The 22648-nt window shown below is 37.6% G+C and overlaps 3 protein-coding genes across 5 annotated transcripts in view; 2 read left to right on the top strand and 1 right to left on the bottom strand.

The window, feature by feature from the left end:
- Positions 1–21: 21 nt before the first annotated feature.
- Positions 22–1718, bottom strand: LOC136782758 (protein LZIC-like). The gene is made up of 3 exons (XM_066742413.1): positions 1331–1718; positions 914–1049; positions 22–841 (listed from the first exon to the last, which is right to left on the bottom strand). Exons 1-3 carry the CDS (start codon positions 1435–1437, stop codon positions 497–499), a joined length of 588 nt encoding a protein of 195 aa, XP_066598510.1. The 5' UTR covers positions 1438–1718; the 3' UTR covers positions 22–496.
- Positions 1719–2935: 1217 nt separating this feature from the next.
- LOC136782866 (uncharacterized) lies at positions 2936–4094 on the top strand. The gene is made up of 2 exons (XM_066742577.1): positions 2936–3339; positions 3829–4094. The coding sequence occupies exons 1-2, from the start codon at positions 3096–3098 to the stop codon at positions 3852–3854; spliced, it is 270 nt and encodes an 89-aa protein (XP_066598674.1). The 5' UTR covers positions 2936–3095; the 3' UTR covers positions 3855–4094.
- A 1324-nt stretch (positions 4095–5418) lies between these two features.
- The window catches only part of LOC136782865 (eukaryotic translation initiation factor 4 gamma 3-like), a 43060-nt gene continuing 25830 nt past the window's right edge, over positions 5419–22648 (top strand). The window contains exons 1-2 of one of the 3 annotated variants that reach the window (XM_066742575.1): positions 18784–20831; positions 21124–21569. In XM_066742575.1, the coding sequence (XP_066598672.1) occupies positions 21212–21569 (358 nt within the window). In that variant the 5' untranslated portion in view covers positions 18784–20831; positions 21124–21211. Of the gene's footprint in view, positions 6549–18783; positions 20832–21120; positions 21570–22648 lie in introns of those variants that run through there. The other 2 variants (XM_066742574.1, XM_066742576.1) reach the window with 2 other exon arrangements.

The raw sequence follows: 22648 nt of genomic DNA, 5'->3' as shown, positions 1-22648 counted from the left end.
GTCCTATTTGATAGATGTAAATTTTGGATGAGAGTATAAGTTCAAATAAGTGTTAAATTTCTTTAAACAGATGTGATTACGTAATATTAAAGATAAGTTATATTTGATTCTTGATCAAATCACAACATGCTTTCATTGGTTACAATTTAATTAGTGACATTGATATTTTGGTATACTTTCAGTCTTGGTATACTAATTTCTTTCTCTTATTGTTGAGTTTACGTTATGTATGCTTTAATATATGTATAATAAATAAATGTTAAAGAGCATTGAAATTAAAATAATTAAGTAAAGAAAAAGTTTTTGTACTGTTTTAAGATTCACTTAAAATTTTTTATTAATATAAGGAGTAAAAAATAGAAACTTATACATGGTGAGTCAGTTAATAGACTTCAGAGCATTAAGGTGTAGATGTAGAAAACTATTATCTCTAGCCATAAGAGGTGTTGCATAGATAAATGAATTTTTATATTCTAGTTTTAGGGAAATTTATTAATTAAGTTGCTTGAGTTGCTTTAACCTCAACATCTACTAATTTTAGAGCCATTTGACCTTTTTCTGAATTTTCAATTACTTTAACTAAATTTTCCATATCAACTGTATTTAGTGATAATTTCTCTAATAACTGAAGTTCAGAAACCTCCAGTTTTTCACCAAGCTGTCTTAAAGCATGAAATATTTCTCCTCTTCTTTGATCATAATCACTTGTACTTAATTTATTTAGTTTAAAATCTCGATCAAGTTCAAGTAGTTGTTTTTTAAGTAAAGTGGGTTCACGTTTAACAAACATTCTTATTACAGCTGGGGTTTTAAATGCTTCACTAATAGCAGCTTGAGTAGCCTAAAATTAACGAATATAGGTTAAGTAAAACTATCTTAATAAGTGGTATAAAGGTAATTTAAAATGCTGTACCAGCTGTACAGCTCCAAGCTCATCAACTAGTGTCATATTTCCAGTTATCATTCTCTGTAAACTTTCATTGAATTCATGTAGCTGTTCCATAGTTTCTGATCTATTTTCTTCATATTCATCACTACCCAATTCATTTCTATATCATAATTATTAAAATGTTACTCCTAAATAATATAGTTATTATTAAGAGCTCTGCACAATGAAAAATGTAAGGGACAGCATATTAATCAATGTCATTAGTTGAATTTAGAAAAGGAATAATCTTTAATTAATACTTCAATGATATTCTTCATTTCAGTAGTAGCTTCCTTACATTTCTTTATTGTGCAGGGCCTGTTAGTAAACTCAATTGAAAATATTTTTTATAATTGTTTTTAAATAGCGAAGGAATTATTATAAAGTAATAAATAAATTAACCTGCATTCTTCAATATCCTCTAATTGTTGTACAAGTCTGTCAAGCTGATTTTCAAGATTTTGACGCAAAATTTCAGTTTCAGCTTTACCGTGAGAGCTCATAATCATATTTTAATTTATTGCCAATTGATTATTAAGAAATTGTTGACATCATGAATTACGTTCGTTTTTGAGCTGCCAATGTCACTATGAGTATGAGTATCATTTTATCTTTGTCAATCACTGAGCATTTATACAAAGAAAGTTGATACACTTGCATGACTTGCATTGACTTGCAGTACTGCCAGTACAAAAACGAACACAACCGTTAAAGCCATGAACAACAGTTGCGTTCAGAATTCCGATCTAGTTGTGCCATAGAACGTTAAAACTATAACAAACGTAACACAAACTGTATATACTTTATTCTGCTCTTTGGGTCAGTTTTTGACATCTATTGGTAAAGCACTATCTGTTGGGAAAAAATGATAAATTGTAGTAAAGTTTATTGCTCGTTAAGCATTACCAAATGGATATAGGGACCGTGCACATCAACACAATGACGGTGAGATGAGAATGTGTATTGGCGTATATGCATACTATCAGCACAAACTATCGGTCAATTATTTTCGCAGTTTTTGAGTGTAATTTATTTATACGTATATAGTTACACATTGACACTTCTCTATCATTGTGTTGATGTGCACGGTCCCTATAAGTTTACCAATATGTCTATTAATAAAATAAATATGTTGATAATATTTTCCATTTGGTAAAGCTTGAAATTGAATAGAATTTACTATAGTTTGTAATTTATACCAAATGGATAAATTTTAAGAATAGGGACATTAGGTGGAAAAACTAACCATAAGTAAAGAAAAACCGGCCCTATGTGCAATTTGGAACGCAACCGGAAGGCAGAGCAGTGATGCATGTCCGAGCCCGATAGAAATAATAGGATACGGCGGCAATAGTATAATATAAAGGAGCTCTCAAGTTGTAAAGTCTCGTTAAGGCTCTCAAATAATCTTGTAGTTTAATCTAAAAACGTAGAAAAAAACTATTAAACTATTTTGGTTAATAAAATACCGATTATAACGAATTTTAAAATTATTTCCAAATTATACGATTTCCGCCATAAAGTAGTATATTTTTCTGCTATTGAAATGACGTTGTCAAAAAACTATACATAGAATTTTTGTGACGTCATATCCGATCGTAGGAAACCGCAATCTTTACCTCTGCTTTTTTAGAGAGGCTTTCAAATTAAATTTCTGTTTATATCGATAGCCTCTTCTACCGCTTACTTCCCCCTCTTATACGAATAATTATAGGAGAAGAGGCAGCAATAATGGGAGTTTTCTAGAAAAAGCTATAGTTTCACTATCAACACGCTTTGCTGTATAAAAAAAACGATCAACAACAACCAGAATGCACTATACCATAAAACCTACATCTTCTCTCGACCATCCTTGGAAGTCTTGCCTTGATTGTGTTGCCCTTTCTCCTAAAACATCCCCAATATCCCTACACTATAGTTTATGACGTCAGGTAAGAGGAAGAGAGAGAGAGAGAAAGAGAGAGGGGGCATCCGGCAATCGGCATAGTCTTTGGTCGTTCCTCTCTTTCTAATTCCGATCCGCGATCGTCGTTTGTTTCGGGAGAGAAGAATCGATGCAGACCAGTGTATGCGGTTGTAATAAGGTACTTATGAGGAACCAAGTGAACCATAAACAGCAAAGTTTGAAGGTAGCGGACGGTTCTAATAAACGTGGTCCACGTCTGTGATGAGCATGCCGCTGAAAGGGAAACACCATCTGCCCCATCATCACCAGCATCATACGCAGCAACAGCAGCAGCCTCATCACAATCAACCGCTGCCACCGCCCCAGCAGCACCAACATCATCAACAACAACAACATCATCATCAGCTTGTTGTCAATGTGAACGTCAATCAGCCTGGGATTGCACACACGCAGCCCTACAACGCTGTTGTCACGTCAAACGCCCCACGTTTTCTTCCTAATGCAGGTAAGATTTACGTACATGATACATTTACATCAGCTCATAAACTCTTCTTCGAAGATATAATGTTGCTATAACGCTACTTATATTGATGATGCGTGCCACATGGTGCATTCGAGTTTCATTGGGATTCAGTTTTTGAGGTTAGAAAGGCCATGCGGCACGTGCGAGTCGGCTCGGTTGGGCTCGTCCCACTGTCGCTGCTTGCTGCGGCTTTTATAAGTGCACGCATTTTTTTCATTCTCCTTTGCTAATAATCGTTTTTTTAACGAAGCTAATATAAAGCAATGGATAATGATGTTATTCAAATTTTACTTCAACTCGTATTGCGTACAGAACATTTTGCTTTGGTTCATAGCATTGCAAAATTATTCATTTATTAAACCAGCCGGATCCAACTGATTCGCAATCATTATTAATATTTATATTGACGCGTAGATATGTCAAATCGAGTTAAAATGTTCTTATTAAATCAATGAATAATTTTGTTTACAGTTTTTTGGATTGGTAAGCAAAGCTAGAGAGATTTTACCATCAATATCTGCTCGACACGCTTGGATTTTTTAAACACAAATCAGCGTGTGAGAAGAATATAGTTGAACGTTATAAAAGCATGTATCAGAAAAATGACAATAACTGGATCATAGAAGCCATGAAAGCCCATTAAATTATGCCAGATTCTAGGAATGCCAATGAAATTAGACTCGATGTAACAAAGTGATACTATTTATATTGTAGGCTATATACTATATGCATTATCTTAATTGGTCAGAGACAGCTATTGCGTTATATCTAAATTTCGCATATTTATTTTTCATTCTCAATATATCTCGCGTATACAAATAAACACATGACACTGCTTGGTTTTGAAAATAAGAGAAATATATGTTTGCAACGTGCATTCTCTTATTACAAGTACATTCCTCATTCACAATCCAGAGTATAACTTTTCAACGTCACGTAACGTTGAGCATGGTTTGTACCAAACAGGGGTTAAATTAATGTCATACAATCTATAATAGACTGTTATTTATAAATTCAATATTGCACTGCCAAAATTAGCAAACAATGGCAATGTAAAACGTTAATTCTTTAAAATTCAGATTGATATAACAAAGTAATGCTGCTGAAAATATCCAAATAGGGAATTTTTGTCTCTTTGTAAATTGGCCTCCTATAGTAGGGATGACATAATTTCAGCATACTAAATTTAACGTTACCCTACAGAAATATCCGTACTTGTTCTATATCTGTATAATCGGAGATAGTAGCTACAATATAAAAAAAATATTACAGATTTCAGTATCTATAAAAAAAGTAGCTTAAGTTTTACTAGGTCCGTAGTTGTACGAAGTATTGTTTTGATACTATAATAATAGAATATACAATAACCGGTTCACAATGCCGTCGCTTGTTTAGGGTTTTATTGTTCTCTCGTATTGTGTAAATTTGGCGCGAGTGTGTCGTAAAAGTTTTGTTTGAAGGGCATCTCATCAGTGAGAAAGCATGTGTATTTTGCATTACACATATTTCGCAAGTCTCTCGATTTCTTCTCGTAGACAGTACATTGGCAAGTTGATGTATTCCGGGATCAAACTTTTAAACTATGCTGTTGGCGATGGAACATTAATGAAATACTTACGTCAACGTAAATATTGAAGACTCATGGATTTTTAATGTTCCATTTTCGTAAACTTACCGTATAAGCTTGTTTTTGAGAGACACAAAACAGCGGAAAACTTAAGTCGTTGAATTAAACTGCAACTTATTCTCCGTAATCGAATGTAACACAATACAGGTGAAACATGCAAGGAGCATGATAAGCAGACGTTTGTTTGATGGGAAGAGACAGTTAGGATTAATGTTGAAGAGGAGAGAAGAGTAACGGGTACAGGAGTATTGAGAGTATAAGAATCTGCGAAAAAGTTTATAAAGGTGAAGGAGCCAGATTATGACGAAGTGGTAAAAGAAAGATAGAGAGTGAAGAATAGGAAGGGAGCAGGAGGCGATATAGCTCGTGTGAGCCGATGTTCGTCGAAGATAGCCGAGAGTGCAGTTCGGCTGCTGTCGCGCGTAGTCCGTGTACATGTGGCAATCAAGCCACACAGAGTACACACGTCTCTTTCTCGGCTGGTCCGTGAAAAAAAGTTTTTACATCATTTCACGTAACCTGCTGCGGAAATCTAGCGCGAAATGCGCTATGTGTTAAAGAAAATTGACGAAAGAAGCTTAAAAAAGTAAGCGCGCGCAACGAATAAAAGATAATCGTTCACTGTGCCCGGCAATTCTTGGACCAGGTGGGCTTATCGGATATCAAGGATTTCACGGGGAAATTTAACACGCGAAAGCAGCTCACAGTTTTCCAGTGCAACGCTCGTCATTCGCTCGGGGAAAACCCATGAACTACGATTAACGCCAATGCGTTATACCGGGCAAGCATATGGTCGACGAACCTCGTGCTGCAACGTAAATGAACCTTGAAAGCAGCTTGCACGAAAATTCGAAACATCATTGAAGCTCGCGAGCCTGCCAAAATCGAATTGCATGGTTTCTCAAGAGCGTGAATCGAAGGAACCATTACGGGGCATTGTGAGAGAGATAAAAGTGTAAAAAGTGCGATGAAAAGGGTGCAGGTTGCTTCCGTGAGTGGCCAGTAAAAACGGTAGCGCGGCCAACAGTGGTGGCACTACTAGCTTCTCTACTATTTTAACGGAAAACATTGGTCAGCTTGCCTCACCAAATCGCTCCGAGTGAGGTTATATAATTTCGTCGAAAGCGCTCTTTTCATGTGAAACACGAGGCAGTGATCGACACAGTTGTCTTGTCTCTCCTCGCTGTGAAAATTCGACAGGCAATTTTCGTCGAGTTTTCGATGTCATTACTCGGATGTCGACGATAAGCCGAGAAAGCTAAGGTGGGGTGGTTTTTGCGAATTAAACGAGGAAAGAGCGCGAGTTGAAGGAAGAGGGGAGGGTTAGATAAAGGAAAAGAGAGGGAGAGAGGAGAGATAGATAGAAAGAGAGAGAAAAAGACTGTGAATTGGTGAACATATGTCGAGTCAGACCAGAAGTGAGGCATTGGTTTGCAGTGGGCAATTGCGCACATAAACATGTGCTTCATTAGCACCGAGAGAGAGACATCATTAACGGAGTGCCACTAGGAGATTTTCTCAGCAAGAGTCACGAGGCACATCACGGAAATGTCCACCGTGATAGGTAAGTTGCGTGTCACTGCACTACGGATCGTTGGGTTTCTCCATTCCATACGCGGACCGATGTTTTCTCAAAGGTTCCACTTCCATTCTTCAACCCTCTTCCGCTCCATCCCCCCCCCCTTGCCCTCTCCTCTTTCACCGATTCCGACATTATTCACTAGACTGTCTTTTCCATCGACGTAAGAAAGCATGAGATTTAGCGATTGTTTACCAATAATTTTATTAACCTAGCCTTTTTCATCGTTCTCTTCGATTCGTCGTCGACTTACAAGCGTGTCACACGCGCGCCATGTGCCAACAGCTCGAATTGTGATTTGCCGGGGTTTTCACGAGATGTCGCGCGAATCTCTCTCGAGATGGAGACTGTTGTTAGACCACTTGTGGCCGATGTCACGTGGTCCCGAGCTATTCTCACAGAGAATCGCGCGCATCAGCTCCTTGGGGAATCGTTCAGAATCGTTTGATATCTTTGAAACGGCCAGTAGCGTTATAATACCGCGTGGTTAACTACCAACACGTGGCGGCGAATTTAGGTAGTACTAGGCACTAACCATTCATTAAACCGAATCAATCTCTACTTTCGTTCTACTATCAAACATTTTATGCTAAACTGGCACAACGTAGCGAGCTAACCCTTTCACATTTCAACTTTTACCATAAATCTCGCATCTACTCCTTTGCTATGAATCATCCTTCATTTGATTTATCTAATTGCTGTGTTTTACTTATCAACCAACGAATTTTACGATTATGAGAGAGCTCTGATTATACTTGAATAGAGGCTCTCTGTTCACTTTTAGTCAAATAAATTTGAAGGATTTTGATTTTTAAAATGAAATAAATGAAGTACTGAAGAAAAACAAGACTTTGTCCATTTTTTATTATTTTATATACTGTACATGCACAAATGCTACAATTCAATTTTAAATAGTCGGCTTTATCATTATCGACGTTACCGGCGAGGCTACAGTCGGCAACACTGGTAATGCGAGGAATGTTCAACGTTTACAAAAAAAAAAAATGAAAAATAAAAAATGTTTTTGAGAGAAAAACAAATATTCAAGGTCTAAAGCGATGGTATCTTACCAAACAAACTTCTTACAATGCTATTAAGAAACGGTTATAGTCGGAGTGTAGGGGGAATAAAATTAATTCCTAATTCTTATTATACACTACTATTATTGTATATCACTGTGATAAATTCTTAATATTACTACATACATCATAATTCATTCGACTTTAGCCGTTAAAATTCCATTCTTAAAATAATTACTCAATAGAATAGCAAATCATGCAAAATACACTCATCTCTAACCGGATGTTGCGTATTTCCTTTTAAAAAAAATATTTGATCATAGATAGCAACGAGAAAAAAGAAGTTATACTTTTCATCGCACACAAGCCTCTGCACTACAAACCTATTGTAATGTGTTATTATTGCCAAATGTTATAATGTAAATTATAAGTTTTAAGAGAATGAATAAAAAATCTTGCGCTACAAATTAATCTACATGACCGACATTGCAGATTTTGTATGAATTTACCCAAGTTTCGATGGAAACGATGGAGCGTGACTGAAATTTGTTGGATGAGTTAAGAAGGATATCAGTGTTACACAAGCGTGTAAGGGTAATTTGGATATCCGCGAAAACCTGCTTTTAACTGTTTATGAAATTGATTAGAGGGGAAAAAAGCTGAAAAAAATGCACATTCCTGACAAGGCCGCTCAGTGAAAAAAGAGGCCACCGTGCATCCGGGGAGAAACTAGCCGTACTTCACTTGGTTCTTGTTCTTGCTAGTTGTACGTCAGCCATGTCTCTCTCTCTCTCTCTCTCTCTCTCTATCTCGAAGCACGCTGGCTTTACCAACACACAAGCTAGCGTACCCACTCTATTACTACTATATACATCTATCCTCTCGCCTATGCCTTCTTCTCTAACTTCATCCCCCCCTACCACTTTCCCAATTCAATCTTATTTTTGCAACAATTTTCCGGCTCTCTTTCAATTTTATCACCCAATAATACCTCTGCTTTCCCTTATTCACTAGCTCCTTCCTTTACGTTTATTCGCTATTTTATTACTCAGTGTTTACTCTACTCTCTCACTTTTTCCATAACGATTTTCATTATTTTTATCAATTCGTTAAACACTTAATCCCTAATTAGAATCGCATTAAATTCCATTAATTCCTCCTTTTACTTAGAAAGTAATAAATAGTTTCTTTGCTCTTTCAAAAACGTCACGTATGTTTACGCATCGTCCCGAATTAACCTGAAAAACTTGTAGTTTACTACTAAGAAATAATAAAAATTAGCTTGCTCCACGTATTATAGGGACTTTATAAAATCTTCGTGAAAACTATCGATATAGCAGTGCAATTTTTATCGCGTTCTTTGCTAAATTTGTCGTGTTTTTAACATAAATTTAAATGAGCTATTCCATTAATAATAATATTATGCAAAGCTTTGATATTGCTATTTGACTCGTTAAAATTTCTATGATTTTATTTCGTCCCCTGTGGTTACACCATATAGCATGGTACAAATTTGACAGAAAAATTGTTCGTCTCTGCGCCGAAGCTCGATTTTTTCTTAATACTCTCTCTCGCGTATTTCTCCTAACTGTGGAAAAAACAGTGCTTAAAAATTTCATGCGTATACCCAGGTGGAATAGGAATATTTTGCATAATTTACAATAGTTAATCTTTGATAAGTCTATACTGGAAGAATTTGTAAATGCAAAAGTTTGGATTTTGTATCGCGGTCATGGCGCGAGGTCGAGTTTTTAAACGCTTTAAAAAAATGACGGTAAAGTATTCTTTGCAGTTTTGACGTTGTATTTGCTCAGGCGGAGCAAACATATTTTATTACTTTAGGTTTTTCAAACAAATTGCTTTGCGTCTTGAACACGTTGCTTTTCGTAGGAATCTTGTATAACAACATTTTGACGTTTATCATGTGCCAAGAAGTACTGGGGTGGTGGTTATTCAAGTGAACCAGATATACTAATGGCAATTCCTGGTAGAAAGTATATTATATCTAGACGCGTTCGGTTGCATGATTTGCTTTTCCATAAAAACTTCTATTCGCGTGTACGACCGATCTCATATAGTAATAAAGATATTAGCCAGTGAATATCGTCCAGTCATTTTATTAATTGGAAATAGAGGTAATTCGCGATAAAAATAATTGTAATTAACATTTTTACATTTTGTTATTTCCTTTTAAAAATGAAAACATTTCTATAGGTTTGTATATGTGAGACAACGCGTGTAAAAGATTTATTCTTTTTCCTACCGTGTGGCTCTCTCTTTCATATCTTAACGAGGATGTAAAGAATCAGCAGGTAATTGGTAGTTATTGTTGCTATTCGTTTCTAGGAGAAGCTTTTATTCAATAGGTCTATAGACCAATGGGGGAGCTTATGAATGATGAAAGAAGTCAAAAGATTGGACAAGTTTCAGAATCACAATTTATTGTTAAGGGACGATTAAATTCAGGTAGTAAATAATAATTGTGCCTCGAGTCGCGTTTTAAATAGACGTTGTTCCCCATAACCGGATTAACTTACGCAGAAACGAGCGGTAGGCTTACTCGATTCTCCTAAAGCCATCCGAGAATTCTATTATACGTACAAAGCTCAATTACCAGTTTCGACAAATTAGACATTGTAAAAGTATATCCCACTCGATTCAAATGTTAATACAACTTTCTTCTCGAGTTTTATTATTATATTTTCACTTATAAAAATCCAGTGAAAATTTATCAAGCTATTTTGAAATGATAGGACTCGATCTAATGTCTCGTTGATAATCGAAAGTTTTACAAAAAATAAGCCTCGCTCCGAGAGGACGGAGGAAATTTTGGCGTTATAGCGTGTGTTTACACAGGTAGCTTTGCAAAGGGAAAAGTGGGGCTTGGCAGAGAGAGAGAGAGAGAGAGAGAGAGAGAGAGAGAGAGAGGAAGGGGTAAGAGCTGTATGATCACGAGGACATCGAGACAGGTCATTCAAGAATCCGCGTAGGTACAGTTAGGAATTCCAATCATTTTAATCTACAATGCTTGCTCGTGTTGGGAAAATATAAGAAAATACCTGCAACTTTTACAAAGCCTTTCGCACACTTTTCTCAATCCCCTGGAATTATTTGCCGACTAAAAAGAACGTTCAACATTTGCCTTGCTGAAAAATAAACAATTCCACGAATCCAACAATCCACTCCGCCTGCTCGATGCTTCAACATTAAACCCCAAAACGACGAAGCTTTGAACAAAGACAAAAAAGTCCTGCGTTATTATCGAAATTAAAGGAGAAGAAAAGAATGTTTATTGCTTCAGAAAAATGCAATATTTGAAGACTGTTGGACATATTAAATTGTACAAAGTGCAATCTCTCGTGTTTTTGCATCAGCAAAGTGTTGCACTTTCATGATGCTTGGGGATTTGTGCACGTGCTACTTTAGTCGGACCGTTAATACCGTATATATAAACCGTTCTTTTAACTAGCGATGCATTGTATAAAATTGCGAATGAAAGGAATGAAATTTTCATACGTGGCTCTTCACGGTTCAGTGTAGTATGTAGCGCTCGAGCGAGGTTCTTTGGGAATTAGAAATGGGTAAAATGGGCAGCAGGAAACCGGGCATCGGGGAAGCAACAGTCATCGATACTAAGGAGAAAGAAAAAAAAAGTCAGCGGTATACTGTTGATCCAGTTGCAAGTTGCAACTTGCAACGGCCTCTCCAAACTAATCCACCTGCAGCGACAGAGTGTAACAACTTTTTTCTCTCCAACCGTCTCTGCTCTAACGGTTAAGGATTTCTTTTTCTTCCTCTTTCGCGCCCATCCATCTCCTCGAATCTCTCACCTACCGAAATCTCCTAATTTAAGCGAGCCTAAACGTCTCTCTCGCTTGACGCTTTGATCACGCTGACTGTTCGCTATTTCGCACGGTGCTATTTCCGATGAGTTCGGGGGGCTGGGAGGCGCTAAACCAGTGAGAAAATAAGACCACGAGGAGGAAGAAAAAACTGCTTTGCGCTTGTATTTCTCTTGGTACACTGCGCTCTGTTGCAAGTGATGATGGTGGTGATGGTGGTGGTGGTTGTGGTTTGGCAGGGAGAAACGAACAAAGAGCGCGGGAGAGTTGAGTTAGTAAGCGAGCAGCAGGGGGCGAGCAAGGGTGGTCGGTAAATAGATATATGTTTATAGGAGAGGAGGAGTGGGGGGGGGGGGGGCAGTGCAAGGAAGATTGTCGGGCGATGCTAAAGAGAGTAGCAAACCAGTCAGAGAGCTGGAAAGAAAAACTAGATGGGGAATTAATGGTAAAGAAGGTAAAAAGCTGGAAGGAGTGGGGAATTAAATCTGAGGAAGGGTAAACAAGGAAATGGAGAGAAAAACTAGATGGGGATTAATGGTAAAGGTAACGAGTATAAAGCAGGAAGAGCGAAAAGATTGTGGACAACGAAATCTTGAAAAGAGAGGAGTAGAGGGGAGAAATTAGATAAGGAATTCAATGATAAAGGCTGTTGGGGGTATGGAAGGAGTGGATAAGAAAATATCATAGCACGGATCAATTTTAAGGAGTTTAACAAGGTACAAATGAGCGGGAAAAAGAATGTAGATGAGGAATCGAATGATAAATGGCCTAGCGAGTGAGCAAGAGGGAGAATAACCAGAGAAACAATTACGAGACAAGGAATTGAATAATATAGGGTTCGTTGTATACGAGTGTAAGGAAGAAAGAAGAAAAGGGAAACTATAGATATAGGAAATTTTTTGAATGGTAGAGGAGATGAAAAGTAAGGAAGGAATAGGAAAGAAAAAATTAGTAGGCATAAAATCTGAAGAAAGGGAGGAGGGATAGGAAGAGAGAGAGAGAGAGAGAAAGAAAGTTGGTAAGGGATGAAATGGTAAGGAGGGTAAGGGCGTGTAGGAAAGTTGGGGCCTGGAGGGCGAGATAGACAAGCGTGTATGCGGGGTGGTAGGTCGTTGGCCCGTGAGTATACGCGCGCGAGGGGCGCGAAGAAGACGAAGAAAGAGAAGCCGATGGGTAACGCCATAGAGGGGGAATAAGGGGAGAGAGTTAGGTTCGAGGCAAATACACTGAGAATCGCTGTGGAGAGTGGCTAGAGGGGAAAGGGGAAAGGCCGACAAATATCGACCTTTACGCATAGACTTTCCGTCTCCATACAGGCGCCACACCGATCTCTCTACGTTCAATCTTTCATACCGATGCGACGCTTTCCATTCATTGCTCAAAAATCGATTCGACTGTAACTCGTAAACAAAACTTGCAGAAATCCTCTAATTAACGGATTTTAATCGCGTCACTCGAAGTATTCGATGTTAATTAATCTATTTTTTCTTTATAAATTTGGAATATTTCATTTCATTTCAAGCTGCTTTGATCGATAAAAGATTTCTATGCTTTTTTTTATATCGAGTGTAGAAGTAGATAAAGGTGGAAGGGGGGAAGGGATATGATAAAGTAAATAAAGGATCCTTACATGATTCTTCACCGATACTTTCCCATCATCCCTGAAAAATCGATTCATCCAATTGGTAAAAGAAACTTGCAGTAATTGCGATTCCTTACGATAATGAAAGTTAGAATTGAAATTCTTTCTATTTAGTATTTTGCATTGGAAATACATATTTAATTTAAATTTAAGCTGTTTTGGTTAGAGTCGAAGGACCTTCCCTCCTCTTTTCTCATGTTCGTGTATAGAATAAAGAAAGGGTTCGGGAGGGGGGGGGGGGGGGGATTTGGAGTAAGAAGGGGAGGGAAAGAAAAGCAGTCGTTGCCGTTACCACAGCCGCCAGCTCTCCTCCACTCTCCTCTTCCAGTCTTTTCTTTTGCTGCCTCAACTCAGTCAGTTCTGCTACCTTTCCAAGGTCAACGGCTTGGCGGCTCAAAGACCTCTGGAAAACGCGCTCTCTCCGCGCCAATTCTCTCCTCCTCCCCTCTCATCCACTCCCCTTTTCATCCTCCAAAACTTTTCTTTCTCTCTTCTCGCTCTTCGACCAATCCTCGCTGCCTTCTCTCAAAAACAATTTTTGTTTGTTTTTTTTTTCAATTAATTTTCCTCAGATACTTTTTAATTCCTTTTCGAATCACTGCAGCGTTTCATTGTTCAAAGATTCGCTTATATATAAAGCTAAAGTCTTCGAGTTTTGCCTTACAATTCCACTTTATTAGTATCATTGTTTACTACGGAAGTACGAAACGATAGATTAAATGGGACAAAATTTGTTTTATCGATTGAATAATTACAATGAAAGATTTGTGCTTATTAATGTGGAAAATTACTCGCTAACTGCTCTCCTAATAGATGGAGTAAGCTTTAAGCATAATGATTAGTCGTTTCACTAATGGCATCAGGCATTTGGCTGGCATTCATTGTTTCGAAAAGGACTGTTATTGTCATAACTTAGCTCTAAATTATCCCAGGCGGCCTGGTTCGGTCATTGGAGGCAAGCGTCTGGTTTCTCGAACTCACAATTTTCGGTTTTTGCCCTCTATCTAGACGACTAGACGTCCCTCCTCCCTCCCCCCTCCCCCCTCTACCACCATCATTCCTCTTTCTTCGCCTCACCAGTAAAAACTCCTTCCAAACGATGTCTTTTTTCACACGTGTTTACCGCTGACCCTGTACGTACCAGAGCTTTAATCTCGTGCGAGCTATAGCCCTTTTAAAATCCTAAAAATCACCTAACGATGATTAAGAGCGAGCAATGCATCGATTAATGATTTTCACACCCTTTTCCATCCATTTTCATTTACGAGGAAAAATAAAAGTCTACGATATGACAAAAACTCTAATTCTCTTTTTTTCGAGCGTTTTCTCTCTAGCAGATATTAAAATAGAACTTGAAAAATGGCACCCCAATAGCTATATCCATAATTGCAAGAAAAACATTTGACCTCAGAGCTTGCTTACGGCATTTTTAGTCCGTGCCAAAAATCAGAGAGCAAAGTACTTTTAGGAAGCCTCCTAAATATTGATAGACGACCGAGCGGCTCGAGGTCATTTTTTTTCGTATAAAATATTTTATTTCTAGCAATAAAACACGTGTTTCAATTTTTATATTTTATAGTATGTGATAACTACAGTACGTGTTAAGTTTTCTGGTTTCCGTGAAATGATAAAACAAGTTTTATCATTTTTTTATTACTAGCTACTTTTTACATCAACAATTTTTATGTTATAAACTTCTAATGGAATTCTACCTGTTAGCGTTTGAAAGGCCTTATTTACCTAGCATCTTGCTGTTTGGCTGCTCGACGTGCTGAAAACTATCAGTGTTTAAACAATTTGTGACGTACACCTGAAGAACTGTATTCCGAGTATTGCGATTGAAATTCTATATGTATGAGAAATTTAAAAGTCGTGTAATAAAAGGTTTTTGTATTTTTTTGTCTTGCTCGCAGAGCAAAATGTTTGATTTGTACCTGCGCTCATTGGATACATTTCGAATCAAAGATGATATATACACGAGTATTTTTAATTCCACATTGAACGGATGTATCTGCATGAAGAGGCAGCACAAATACTTCTCGTATTACTTTTTCTTACAGCACCACACTGTACGGTTCACAGTCTATGATATACAGGGTGTTTCGTTTATCTCTACCTAGAAGTTGTACATAAAAATTCACTTATCTTCGGAATTGTAAGAGATATCAATTTTTCTGTGATAAAATCGTTTCAAAACTCCTCTCGATTTAGACGTTAAAAAATATTTTCTGGAAAATTGATATTTCTTACAGTTTCGAAAACAAATAAAGTCTTTCACATGCAAATTTTATTGTGAATTAAAGCGAGCACCATATATATCGCTAGATATTAATATACGATAATAAAAAAAAAATAGGTGATCGAGTTTTAAATTACCTGTAAAATGAGAAATTTGGTTGCAATTTTAACCTATTGGATATTTTTAGGATGAAAGATGAGGTATATTTTTAATCTCATATCGAGCGGATGTATCTGAATGAAGAGGCAGCTCAAATACTTCTCAGATTACTTTTTCTTACAACGCCATATTAACACTGTACGGATTATAATCTATACCACGCATACATCTGCAGCACACGACGCGTCTCTCTTTAGTTTTTTCCCTACGATAGCTCTATATTCACGCGTCACTTGACATGGTAAACTTTTAATGGTCCTATCTACCGTTCAACAGCACAATATAGCTGTCGCACATTTTAAGCGTTACATGACGATTCATATGTATAATCGTATAGTCCGTCCTTTTAAAAATAATAATTTTACAAATATTTCCAACCTCGATTACACCGTCTTTATACTCTCTATTACTCTTACCACACAAACTCATATCTCTTAACTTGCTATTTTTGTCAAATTTAACGATTATCAGAAAAATAATTTAAAATATATATTTTTTACCGATAAAATTAACGTTTACACTGTAATAATTACAATGGATTCGAGAGAGTGATGATTCGGTTCCTCTGTTTCTATCATGCACAAATCGAGACATTTGCTCGGTGAAGGAAGGGACAAGTAGCTTTGCCACAAACAATGTTATATTAATATTATATATATATATATATATATATATTGTAATTTTGAAGCGCGTAGAGTGAATTGGCCCAGTGACCTTGCTAGACAGGATTAATTGTAAGTGCAATTAGAGAGAGAGAGAGAGAGAGAGAGTATGGGCAGGGCCAAGCATGCAGAGATGGAAAAGCAGGTCATGCAACCCCTCTGCGTTCTGGGATGGCTGCTGTTATCCTAGAGGAGTGAATTTAAATGTGTGAGGGACCGCATTTACGAAACTGTGAGTGTAGAGAAAGTTGAGGAGAAATAAGAAGAGGGATGAATTGTGCGAATAGAGATGGGAGAGAGGAAAATATATATATATACATATTATATCGATCGAATCTCACGGTCGACGGCAAAGCTGCAGGCTTGCCTGCTGCACCGGCAAAACTGGGTTACCCACCTACCTAACCTACACTACCGCAAGCAAGTCTGTCGTAATCATCCTCACCTCTCTTCTTCTTCCTCGACCAAGACTCAACGTCCTCCAACGGCCCCTAGTACTCTTTCTAGCTAGTCAATCCTCTACTCTCATCTTCTAGTTTTCTTTTTCTTCTTCTTTCTCTCTTCTCCCTCTCCTCTCTCTTTTATTTCTCTTCCTCTACTTACTTACTTACTTGGCTAGCCTAGTCTTCTCAAGCTTACGGTGTCTAGCTATATATCGAGTATTCTTGCAATCCTGTACACTTTTGGTATCGTCTTTACATTTTCCTACCTAGCCTCACTTAAATCACGACTTTTTTCTTGTATATTACTTCCTGTAATTTTTAAATAATGAACAAAACAATTCTTGAAAGAACTCTCCTTTTATCGAACAGCTACTCTTTAGAGATTTTTATCAGTTTAATTGAATAAAGGTTCTTTTTATAATGATCGAAACGCAGCAATAATTGCAAGAGATTGCCAAAGTCCTTTATCATGTTGTTATGAAATGTATCGGTGTAACTTTACACGTTTCCAGCCACATAAAGATAGATTATATAAACTACAATAGAAATGTCACGTATACCTGTGTGAATCAGCTGTTTAAAATTTTCTTTGTCTATGATATAACTATGTATAGTATAGTTCCGTCAGGAATTAGCATTTGCAGCCAATATAGCTAACGCTGTGTTTCTGCTATTAAACGTAAGGCAGCGAAATTGGCATAGAATTAAATCTATTTTAGATAAAACAACCCTGATCGTGTACCATTGCGTTGTTATTAAACCAACTTGATTGGAAGTTAAGTATTTATTGCTTTGTTTGCACTTTAATCATAGATTTTTCTTCGTACTTTTTATCGTTTTTTAGTTAATGAAAATATCATAAGTTATATATATTTATATATATAGGTGATAAAAGAAATCAAGAAATGCATGATTGGTTTTGATGAGAAAAAAAACAAAAGCTGCTGTGATTGTTTTTGCTGTATAATATGACAAATAGCTCGAAAGGTAGTCTAAATTATTAATAGATAATAATATAGGTTAAAGTGCAATTAAACGCTATAAACCAATGGGAATTTATGTATATAGACAGCATGATAATGGATCAATTGTTCAATTTTGTGGACCAATAATGTTTTCAATTGATATGCAATTTCAATTATTAGCATATTCTTCGTATACTCACTCATTGTAAATGCGGCGGAAGTTAGGTGCTCGCGTTACAATCAAAGCTCATTAAAGTGCCATTTCAATTGGGTTAGTGTGATAAGTTTAATTTTCTGCTTGCTGATTCGCATAATTCACATTCGCCATTTCTTCTTTCATATCATTATCCTGCCATAAATTGTAACATTTTGTATGCCATTTTATTGCTTCGATCGTTTGTTATTGTTATTATTATTAATTCATACAAGTATATGTGTATGCGATAAAGAAAATATAAATAGGGATATCGTAAATTATACTAAAAGGACAAATTCCAATATGTTAAAGTTACAATGTTGATGAGTTTATGCTACTTGTAAGTTGACTTGATCATGACGTATTTTAAGGCGCTTGCGTATTATCGTTTATTGCTCATTCAACTGCGCATGCGGACTATATTCGCTTTCTGTGCTCGCGTTACCTCGATATTTCACTACCAGGCAGTAATGTATTTGCATGTATCTAAAAATTGTCACCCTTAAAAATTTTATTATCAAATCCTATCTTATGTACACAAATTGTTAAAGCTTAAATTAATGAAATGTTACTTCATTTAATTAGATTTTTTAAACACAATAGTACTAATATTTTAAAGAATAAACTTTGTCGTTTTCAATAACAGGCAACCTCGGAGAAGAATATTTTCCTAGAAAGAGAGGAGAGATGTCTCAAATGAAGCCATTATCTTGCCTTTCTAGAGGAAGTAGCATTTGCTCGGTTATTGGTTTATTTTAATTTTACTCTGGCTTATCCACACAACTGGTATCATTTAAGCGGGGAAACTTGGAACGACGAACCTATGGTTCGGGATTATAAAGATTATAAAGCAAGGAAAAAAAATAGTGAAAAGGATGCAAGGTCGAAATATAATATAAAAGGGGGAAAAAAATTAATTTAATAAAAAAGACAAGTAAGAAAAGGGTATTGTGGATAGTATAATACGGCCCTGTAGTTTGTTAGTTGCAGTATATTGCAGGCAGGGGGCGGGCAAAGAGTTCGTAGGTCGCGCCAGAAGAACTGGCCTGCCTACATCCAGTCCACGACGCGTCCCTTCTAAAAGGGTACGCTCTCGATTGTGTTATTCCATCTCGCTCTATCACTGTGCGCGGGCATTATTATCACATCGATCCTTCTCCGGTTGGTCATTTACTATCGCAATGTACATTAATCCTAAAACTATTGTGAATGGCAAACGGGGATAGCTTCGTGACGTCCTCGTGACGCTATTAGGTTAGACTGACGCAAAATCAAGTTATTTTTTCGCCGCACTAGCAATTTCTTACCAGAATCTCGACAATAACATCGTCAAAACGTTATCCTGTAAAAAAATTTGAGTGTAACGAATGATTTAACTGTACAGAGACTCCAAAAAAGGGTGCAAATCATAGAGGAGTCTAACAGGGTGGTGGTGATATATAGAAACAAATAGTGCCAATTCGTGCTTCCGAGTGAAGTGAAGAGATTTGAGCGAATGGTTTTTGAGAAACATTTGAGATAATAGTGAGAGAAACGTTGTTTGGGTAGGTTCTCTCTCTTTCTCTCTCTCTCTTTTTCTTTCCTTGACAGGAAAGGACGTCGTATGTACATTAAGCCGACTCGGCGATTTTCGGCAGAGGACCGAACGCTTCCGATCGCCGGTTGAGCGGAGGAAACAGCGCAGGGGTCTCTCTCCCCCTCTCGGGTGCGCGCTCTCTTTCTCTCTCTTCCCCTCTTCCCCTCTTTTTCCCTCCCACCCTCATTGCATACAGGCCAGTCTGGCCTAGCGAGAAAAGTCGGAACTCTTCGATGCACAAGGGTGACAAAAGAGAGCGAAGAGTGATTTGTGATTGGTGCGTGCGAAATATTCAGGTAGACAAATTTCTACCTACAAAATAGCAGTAGGTGAGAAAGAAGAGTTTCGGCGAGGCAGAGAAACCGTCTGTGGTACGAAGAGACTCCGGTCACTCTCGTTAAATATCGATTTTGGCATGGACGACCTGCAATAGTCGCTAGCTTCGGGTAATGTGCGAGATCCTTCTTCCTCCCGAAGAGTGAATACAGCCGCGAATCAGAATTATTTGATGCGATTGGATCTCGCAGGGAGGTGCGTGCTCAGCTCGCGCGCGCGGAAATGCCAGCATCGAGGCTAGAGAAGACGACTCTACTACCTCTGCGTTCGTGAATCAAATCAATATGGTGGCATACCTCTTTTTCGTTAGTCAACACGCTACTCTTCTCTCTCATCTGTAAACTCTACGAAGATTCGCGACCGCTCGCGAGACCATTTTTAACAGACTTGTTATTAATATTGTCATTATTATTATTACTATTATTATTACTGTTATCGATCAGACAGACCCTCTCTAGTCTCGTTCACCGTTCTCGTTCAAACTCGGAAACTCGAGAAAATGTTGACTGGAGACGGTCACGTGCTGCGCTTCATCTTCGCCTACCGAGGGGTTTCAATACTGTTGTAAGAATGGACGACGATCGATCGATCGTCGTGCTGATGTTCGCCGTGGTGCATCCCTTCGCTTCCATCCATTGATTTTCATCCATTTTCCCCCCCTCTCCCCTTCCCCCTCTTTTTCTCCCCATTCTCTCGTCGCGCCTGGTCTCGATCGAGTCGTCCGATTATTTCGTACGAGACCACCATCCCCATTTTCCTAAAGAGAGATGAACACACGCTGATTATGTTTAACTAGAAGTAGGCATGACTGTAAACAGTGCTCTTGGAAGGAATCGGGCGAAATCATAACATTGACAAGATCAACACAACGACTACAAGCTAACATACACGAGAGCTAAACGACATTTATGAGTTTCACAAGAACGGGGCAAATAAACAGAAGATTATCGAAGAATCCCTGCAATATTCTCAGACCTCGTACGGATATAATACCGTTCGACGAAGCTGAAAAACCAAATTGCTAGAATAGAGGCACGCTTTGGAACTTGAGGCGAGTGTTTGGATGAAAAAGACTCGACTCTTCGCACAATTTTCGAGATAACAAAAATTGATCGGTATAACCGACTGCGCGGGGAACGATCTTACGATGCATCATCATTGTGCCTCAAGAAATTCACGAGTTTTGAAGGTATATATACTATATATTATACACAGATATATGTATGATATCTTCTTACATTATCACGTAGATTCTCCAAGCGAATCGCTGAATGCTAATTAGATCAATAATTTTGGGCGTGCTATTCTTTTGTCGAGACACTTTTAGCTGAGGATTTTCTTCGTGTTGTACCACGATAAAGGAAGAGATGTTTGAATATGCGAATACACGAAAGATTGGCGAAGCTCAAAGTTGTTGATGCGTTTGCTTGGAGAAGAGTGGAGATATAATGAGATTGTGAATTGGAAATAATGTTAAGAAGGAGAGCTGCTAGTAAGGGTGAAAGAGCAGCGATAGCGGAAGCTGGAGGAAACGGAAATAGGAAAGAATCCCTAGTCCCAAGAGAAAGAATGGTTTCGAGGTATGGGATCGCAAAAGAGAGTGCGGTGGGGGTGGCAGTAGGCGTTGGACCGATGCACTGCATATTGCCACATTGTGGTGGTCCCCACCATCCCCACCACCATATATCTGCGCCCCATCCACAAAATCCGCAGTCGGCCCATAATCACCACGTGCATCCTAGTCATCAACAAACACCGGCGGCCAGTCCTCATTTGAATCATCAACTCAGCCATCACCAATTAACCGTCAACATTAATCACCTCAATCATCAACAGCAGCAGCAACAGCAACAACAACAGCAACAGCAGCAACAAAATCAACATCAACAAACCACCCCTCAATATCGGGTTGTTACAGCTAGCGGCAGTAAGTAAAAGCACAAGCAACATCTGCAATTTATAATAAAGCTACTGTACATATACACACGCGTGCCAACGCGTAAATACACACACACACATATAGCTGCATCACAAAAGCCAACAATATTAATCCTAATTTGGTTGTGCCAGTTTTTTTATTCTCTTCCTTCTTTTTTTTCAAACATCTGTTTTTTACCTGCTTCTCAGCAAACTTATCGCAGTAGTGATACTTACAAATGTACCACTAATTGGCATAATGACTCATTTATAATGCAGGATTTTAGTAAACTACGATCTCCAAAGGCGGTCCAAAGTATAATTGCTCGATTATAATGCAATTATTCGTGCGCCCGCGAATATATTTGAATACATTTTTGGCAAAGCAAGGTTAAATCTCATTGCATCTTATCGATGCGTTAAATAACATTTAAGAAGAAACATAGACGCGACGAAAATGTTTATTACAAAACCAGCCAATACCTTAAAGCTTTATCAAGGTTCTCGTTTAACAGGAAATATTTGATTACACTTTGGTAAATATCTACTTACATTCTCTCTGACCAAAATAATCTCTCGTACACCACCCGGCTAAGATAGGACTGATTCATGTGTTACAAATACTGATAATGTTGGTGTGTTGTCCAATCTATTAAATAATCGCTACTAGAGAACTTTGACGACACCCAACAACAGCATTGTCAACTAGATCGTTTTAAGCATTGGGTGAACAGTTAGAATATATACAGTTCAAAAGAAAGTATTCTCCCTTTAAACATTTACAAATTTTATGTATGTTTTGATAGTAAAAGTGGCTAAAATCTCATTTTTCTTACTTTATTTGATGGAATTAATTTTCATCGTTTACCCTCGTTAATTAAAATTTATATTTATTGTATTTAAAAATGTTTGAGATCCATTTTTTCCTCGTACTTTAAAAGTGTTAAAACTTGAATGTGTTATTGTAGTTTGCACAGCAGTTTATTGCAGTGCATAAACGTTAAATTGTCAGGATTGTGTGTGATAGGTTTTTTTTTCATACTTTAGGGAGATAAGGTAGGGCGGAGTGGGCCAGGATAAGGTTAAGCA

Source organism: Prorops nasuta, unplaced genomic scaffold (genome assembly GCF_024137725.1).
Source record: "Prorops nasuta isolate Cenicafe-Biocafe unplaced genomic scaffold, Cenicafe_Pnas_1.2 PNAS00030, whole genome shotgun sequence".
NCBI lineage: Eukaryota > Metazoa > Arthropoda > Insecta > Hymenoptera > Bethylidae > Prorops > Prorops nasuta.
The sequence above is the reverse complement of the archived record's forward strand: the minus strand, read 5'-3'. Positions and strand labels throughout refer to the sequence as shown.